Consider the following 7,772-nt stretch of genomic DNA (forward strand, 5'->3'; position numbering starts at 1 on the left):
TTTATTCTAGTAATTTCAGTAGGGAGATGCTACTTCTGTATAATATTTAAACAGTGCCTTTGAGGAACAGTCAAGATTCCACCAATTAGAGAGTAGTTGGGAACTGCCTCTACTTGGGTGGAAAGATGTTGTGCAGTCTGAATATTGAAAATATTTGGGGATGGAAGAAAATTATTTTATTAATGTGGCAGTAGCAAGGAATTTTAAAAGGGGTGAAATTATTCTGATGATCAAAATTACAGCTTACAAAACTAGAAGCAGACTATTCAATATAAAGTGAAGCTAAATAAGTAAAAGTGAATATAATAGCACATTTAATAAGTTTGTTGTAATGAATGAAAACTGAAGAACTTTTTAAAAAGTATATATATATATATTTTTTCTGAGAAGACTTACCAGCGTGAATTATCACCAGACCCATTTAATGATTTAATTCTCTTATTAGTTATTTAATTCATATGAATTTCTAGATGGTTTGTAAGAAATATTTAGCAGATTTATACAGTGAAATATTAAGAAATGGTTAATATTGAGTTAAATGATCCTTGGATTTGACTGGCCAATATTCGAAATGTTATTACTTTTGCTAATAATAAATGGGGTTGGAAAAGATGAATCGATTGGCAGGAGTTTACTGACATTTTAAAAAGTCATCAAATTGTTGCCTGTTAATAAAAAAAATCTTTATTTTGTGTTTACTATAGCACGTGAGATAAACTGCTTAAGATGGTTTTGAGTTGGTTGTGATATTAGGTGAGTGAGATGAATATGTTTTAAAATGACAAGTCATATTTCATAAAAATCCTCTTGAGTTTAGCAAATAGATTGTTTTGTTGATGAACTTGTATTATTGTACTTAAAAGGTTAATGGGATAAATAATTTTACTTGATGGAGAGAATTGTTAGGTTCCTAGAATTCTTTCTTTAGGGTGATAGTGAGTGACCTTTAACTCGGGTTCCACCAAGATTATTAAAAATGGCCAGTTATGGAAAGTGATTATCTTTTGAATTAACCATTGATTATCAGCTAGTTACATAGAATGTCAGTTTCAGGAAAATAAATAGATAGTAATTTGTTTTAATGTCTCCAACATTTACAGAAATGTCCAGAGGCTATTAATCTCTGCAGTGTAGAATGTCTCACATACTCTACTAATTCCTCAAGAGATTGAACTCATTTGGAAATAAGGTCACTTTGAAATGTCATCTCTGAACAAGTGGCTTATGGTGAACTCTTAAAATTATGATTACTGCACTCTCTGCCATTTTAGTTACATGGGAAGAAATGAAATCATAAATATTTTCAATAGTAAAAATCACAGTATTTTTGATGATAGAGATGGGAGCAATATAAAATAGTAAGCAATAGTTATATAAATAGTAAAGCAGTATAATATTAGTTTCAACATGTTTAGTGCCCTATATTGGCTAGGTTCTTTCACACATAATATCTAGTTTCACCGTGATCTTGAAAGATAGGTAAGATTATCCAAATTATTGGAGTAGAAATTCCCAGCTCAGAGAGATTTAATATCTTGTCTTTTGTCCCACACTTAGAATGTGGCAGAACTAGAATTTTAAACTAGGTCTCTACTCTAAATGATGTATTCTTGAAGATTAAGTATATTTAATGGCTATGAGCTTTAGTTTCTTCATATGCAAAATTTCAATATTAATATATCTTTCTTAGAATTTTCTTAGAATTCAATATGAAAATATCTTTCTTAGAATTTTTTCTTAGAATTAAGATAAAATCAAATGCATATAAAGTACTGAGCATAATGTCTTCCCATAGAAAAACTGAATATTATTTTTATTTTTATTATTCTGATCATTTTTAATATTCTGTTTTAAAATAAATCAGCTATTCAAGTTTTAAATCTACGTCTAACTTTTGTGCTATTTATTTTGAGGGACATTTTACTGATTTATTTGAAAATTAAAATTTTTCTAGAGAGAAAAATATATAAGTATATTAGTGCTATATATTTTGTTTCCTGAGAAATTTATATTTTCATGAAATCTTTTAAATGTTAATATATTTTATTGATTTTCCATTAAATATAGTTTATCAAAATTACTATGTTGTCATACGAACACATGACATTCACCACAGGAAATAACAAAGTTCGGGTGGAAGAGAAAGAAAAACTACAGAGATGATCCCCATCATTCTAAATTATTTTATATTCTCAGTAGCTTTTTGTTACTGACAATACCTTTTCTACATGATTTATTTTTCTTAATTTCCCTCATTTTCTCCCATTGTTATGAATTCATCAAAATAACTCTTATTAAAGGAAATATATGGTGCTGGATGGTGAGCCCCTACTCAACGACAAAACACAAGACAAATTGAAATAGAGCTTATTACTCACAAGTCTTGGAGAAAGTACCAGGCATGCCTTGAGGAGCCACATGGGGGAGATTAAGGCAGAATACAGTGAGAGAGAGAGAGAGGACGTGGGATACCATGTTTTTATTAGGGTCTGTGGGTAGAGTGCTTTGGGGGTTCCCAAGCTAAGATCGATTTCAATTCAAAAGAGCGGAATTTGGATAGGCTCCATAATGGTCTCATCTAAGGCAGCATAAGGCAAAGTTTGTGGGAGGCAGGGAAGGCTGTTGATCCCAGGGGCTTTGAGAGAAGTCATATCAGAAACTAACAGTTGCTTGTGACTCTGCCTGTTGCTATCTAGGGTATGCACTTACATGAGGGACTAGTGACAGATTAAGGTCACTGCAGAGCATTGGCCAAACTGGATTATGAGGCAGCAATACTATGGAGTAGTTTAGCTAAACTCTCTACCCTTGCACATTACTTATGTTTTTCCACAGGTGCATATAAAAGTTTACATAATTGGTTGTTGCTTATGTAAAATAAATTAGAGTTTATAAAGAAATTAGTGGACGGCTTTGAAGTATTCAATAAGATTCATTAATTTACAAAGATTTAAGTTCTTTTGGAAACCACAAGCATCATAAATTCATTTAAATGATAATTCAATTTATAACACTTTAATTAACGTTGAACCACCAATCGAAGTATAGTAGTGTAAGCAAAGTGGAAAAATAAAAGTAAAATTGTTTAATAGATTTTCTAGAAAAGTCCAGGATGCCACAAGTAATGCAAATAGCACTGTAATTAGACTCTAGTTACTTATTATAACATTACCTCTGTTACTAATTAACTGCCTCTAACTTAGGGAAATCATTCAACTTCAGCTTCCTTATCTGAACCATGAAGTAGGTGAATTAAATGTGTGGTTACCAAATTATTAAGAATCCATAATATACTCTTCGGAATTATTCAGACACTTGCAATAAGTACTGAGGTGAGATTTTTGGATTTCCAAACCCTCCTGTTGAATTTATACAACAACACAATTCCAACTATTCCTGTTGAATTCACATAGCAACATGAATGTCCTGATCTATTGAGGATCCCAGAATATTTTCATTTGTAAGGAAAGACTTACACTCCCAGTAGCATTTGAAAAACAATTTGATTTCTAAGGTCATTTCTAATACCAAGGTTCTCTTTTCCATTATCCTAAGTGGGGAGATTGACTCAAAGAGTATATTAACTTTGAGAACATGTTTTTCACTTTAAGAAAATGATTTATAAGGAAAATAAACTTCATGCAACTGTTTTGCATAGTTATGAACATTTGAGTATTTAGAGGGTCAAAAAATGTGCCTTTTTACAATTTTTCCTTCATATATGTGGTTGGTTTTTTTGCTGTTTCAAAAATGACTCATATTTTAGAGATTCATACTGAAATATTTACCTATGAAAGGTGTTATATTTGGCATTTGTTTCAAAATAACTAGGTATGTGGCTGAATGATTTTGGTATAAATAAAACCAGATAGCTCAGGAGTTGATAATTGTTGACATTAGATAATAGAAATAAAATTTCACTATATTATTGTAACATTTGCATATGTTTGATTTTTTTTATAAGAATACTTTTTAGAAGAAGATTCTACTTGAGAAGAATTAATTTATTACAAGAGGTTTCATTCTATAGCCAGGAGCAATTAATAATCCATTTAGGTATCGCTGAGCAGACCCGTTCCAGGTGATTTAACTATGTCTCAGATGGAGTTTCTTTTTCTTTAGCTAAATTATATTGCACCTTTTACGTTCACTGTTAATTTACAGATATGTACATAAAGAGGTTTTAGAAGACTGTCATTAAAATCCTTTGTTGCTATCACCTTGGCTCATTCCCCACCCAGACACATATGCTTTTAAGTTAGTTTAACAATTGACAATTATTTTATCAGTTTAGTTATAAACATCTATACATTCTTTAAAGCAGTTTTAATAGTGTAAAATGGCTCTTTGTAAACCATTAGACTCTGCTGTATTATTTTCAAGCATTTAGAATTACTGAATAGTACACCCTTTACTTTTACTGAAAAAATAAATTTTAGTTTTATTATGGTTCTGGTCTAGAATGTGATGTTCCCACTTGCACAGTTACTAAATCGGTCTTCTGTCAATTCAGAAATCTGGGAAATTGAAACCATTTTGCCTTTACTTTTAAACATTGCTTCATTTCTTTTTCATTTTGAACTGCTCTATTATGTGTCACTGTTTAATAGATGACCAGATGGTGCTATTTAAAAGTTTCAATATATCTTAAAATCCAATTCCAATGAAAAGAACATCAGGAAAATTTATAGTACAGAAAGTTACATTTTAAAAACTTGGCATTATATTTACATCAGGGATATTTGCAAATCATCTTCATTATTTTAAAAATAATTAAAGGAAATTTTCACTGAACACAACTTCCCTGTAAATTAAAGCAAACATGCAATTATATATCCCTATTCATTATGAGAGGATGCATTTAAGTCATTAATTGTAAACTATCTTTTCATATTCATGCTATATAACTTGTAGATTAAAATATTCATTAGTATAGAATTTAGAATATTTTAATATATCTACATTAAGTTTGAGAAATACTATACTTGGAAATTGGACAAAGAAAGCTGACACCCATGTCATACACCACTATTACAGTGATGTTTCTACCCCGGCTCACATCTATGGCCTTATAGTTCCCTTGGGACAAGAAAACAGAAGAGGAAAAATGCTGAACTTGGTTCATGGATGGGTCAAATTGGTGTGTAAATTCAAGCCATATCTACTTGAATGAACTATTACACTACAGTTCTTAGGGCTGACTTTGAAAGAAAGTGGTGAGGGAAAATTCCCCCAGTGGATAGAGATTGTAAGAATGCTCTTGGTTATCCGATTTATATGAAAATAAAAGTGGCCTGAGGTTAGAATTTATAATGTTTCATAGGTCTTGGCAAATAACTTGATTGGCTGTTCCTGGACTTGGAAGAAGAAAGATTAAAAAATTAAAGACAAGAAAGTCTGGATAATAGGCTTATACATAGACTGATAAGACTGGGTACTAAATGTGAAGCTCATGTATCACATGCTAGGGCCTACTGGATTACATTCTCCATAGAGGAGTAACTCAACAATCAAATAGAATGACTTGGCTAGTAGACCTCAGTCTGCTTCTGCCATTAACCACTCACATTCTGTCACAATGGGCTCATGAACAGAACAGACATAGTGGCAGGCAATAGCCGTACCATAATGGGATCCCAATCACCAAGACTGGTTAAATCCTTTCAGTCTCAGCCTCAGTAGCGTTGAGCCAGTGGCGTCCAGCCCTCGTTCTCAGCGCCTTCACTCTGCTCGGCGCCTGCTGCGCTGCCAGCTGTGCCACCATAATGGAACAAGTCTTATCCTTTGCGGAGGACTTTCTGGCCGGAGGCATCACTGCAGCCCTCGCCAAGACGGCCGTGGCCCCAATCGAGCGGGTCAAGCTGCTGCTGCAGGTGCAACATACCAGTAAACAGATCAAGGCCGACAAGCAGTACAAGGGCATCGTGGACTGCATCATGCGCATCCCCAGGGAGCAGGGTGTGCTGTCCTTCTGGAGGGGCAACCTGGCCAACGTTATCTACTACATTCCCACGCAAGCCCTCAACTTCGCCTTTAAGGGTAAGTACAAGCAGGTCTTCCTGGTGGACGTGGACAAGCACACACAGTTCTGGAGGTATTTTGCTGGCAACCTGGCCTCCGGCGGGGCAGCTGGAGCCACCTCTCTCTGCTTTGTCTACCCCCTGGACTTCGCCAGAACCCGTCTGACAGCCGACGTGGGGAAATCTGTAACCCAGCGGGAGTTCAAAAGTCTGAGAGACTGTTTGATCAAAACCGCCAAATCTGACGGCATCCGGGGCCTCTACCAGGGCTTCAGCATCTCAGTGCAAGGCATCTTCATCTACCGGGCTGCCTACTTCGGCGTGTACGACACCGCCAGAGAGATGCTTCCCGACCACATCGTGGTGAACTGGATGATCGCCCAGTCTGTGACGGCCGTGGCCGGCACCATCTGTTACCCCTTCGACACCGTGAAGCGGCGGATGATGATGCAGTCAGGGCGCAGAAAAGCTGACATCATGTACAGGGGGAGCATCGACTGCTGCCTGAAGATCTTCAAGGAAGAGGGGCCCAAGGCCTTCTTCAAGGGTGCCTGGTCCAACGTCCTCAGGGGCATAGGCGGTGCCTTTGTGCTGGTCCTTTACGATGAGGTGAAGAAAGTCATCTAGGCTCGTCCCCTCGCCTAGACACAGGGACCAGGAGGGTCGTGTAGAATACTGCACTATTACGGATCACTGACCTTCCAGAAATTCCAGTGCCCTTGCCCGACCATATCATGTGTAGAGGACTAGTGAGGGCTCTAGAACGAGGGCATTGTGATCGTGATCACTCACACCCTGGTTCCATGCACTGATTATAGGGGGAGGGGAATCCCAGCTTCTTCGTGGCAGTTTCCCTACCCTGCTGCTTGTATGACCGAGCTGTATTTAAGTGTTTATTTAAAGAAAATCATGTCTCCCATTTGTACTTAAGCACTATACTTTTATGCACAGCACATTACTTGCAATTACGTTCTATGTTGAACATTCTGCTGCAAACAATGAAAATGGGACACGGGTGGGGGTGGGGGGAGGAAAGAAAAAAGACTGGTTAAACTACTGCTACTAAATATTCAACATGCTAGCTACCAAAGACCAAAGCTGAGACAATCATTAAACACCATCCCCCAAGGAATCTCAAGAACCACATCGTGGCAAATTGATCCCATCGAACCACTTTCATTCTGGAAGAGATTACATTTCGCCTTGATTTGAATCAACAGGTTACTAGTATAGACTTGTCTTTCCTTCCCACAGGGCCTCATCCAGAGCACTATTCCAGCCAGAGTTTATAGAGTGCTTGATTCAATATGGATCCTATCTAACATCACATCAAACAAAGGACCCCCTTTACAGCTAGGACAAGCAAAGACACAGCTAAGTTTTTTGCTTACAAATGATATCCTGAAGGGATATAGTGACATCTTCCAGAACACAGTATTAATTAATGATTGTACACCATAAATTAATATCGGGTCCTGTAGATATTGAATAGATGGGTATAGGAAACAAGGGTAGAAGCTGGAGTGGCCCCACTTAGCATTATTCACAGTGACTCATGTGGAGAACAAATGTGCTTTCCATCCTAGAGCAGCTCTAGGCTCTAATGTGTATGTGCATACAGGTTTCTACAGAGGAAAGAATCTCATTAAACTTTAAGCTATAGTTGACACCTAATCACCAAGAAATTAGTAAGCAAGAAATCGAGTCATTATCCTGGCCAGGGTAAGTAACTTTGGCCATCAGGAGAAGGTA

The 7,772-nt window shown here is 36.4% G+C and overlaps 1 protein-coding gene across 1 annotated transcript in view; it reads left to right on the forward strand.

Moving 5' to 3' along the window:
• The window catches only part of LOC107498648 (ADP/ATP translocase 3-like), a 29,574-nt gene extending 22,927 nt beyond the window's left edge, over positions 1-6,647 (forward strand). The window contains exon 2 of the mRNA XM_036231050.1: positions 5,668-6,647. Within this exon, the coding sequence (XP_036086943.1) occupies positions 5,668-6,647 (980 nt within the window). The remainder of the gene's footprint in view (positions 1-5,667) is intronic.
• The last annotated feature ends 1,125 nt before the right edge of the window (positions 6,648-7,772 follow it).

The sequence above is a fragment of the Rousettus aegyptiacus genome, unplaced genomic scaffold (genome assembly GCF_014176215.1).
Source record: "Rousettus aegyptiacus isolate mRouAeg1 unplaced genomic scaffold, mRouAeg1.p scaffold_m13_p_13, whole genome shotgun sequence".
Taxonomy (NCBI): domain Eukaryota; kingdom Metazoa; phylum Chordata; class Mammalia; order Chiroptera; family Pteropodidae; genus Rousettus; species Rousettus aegyptiacus.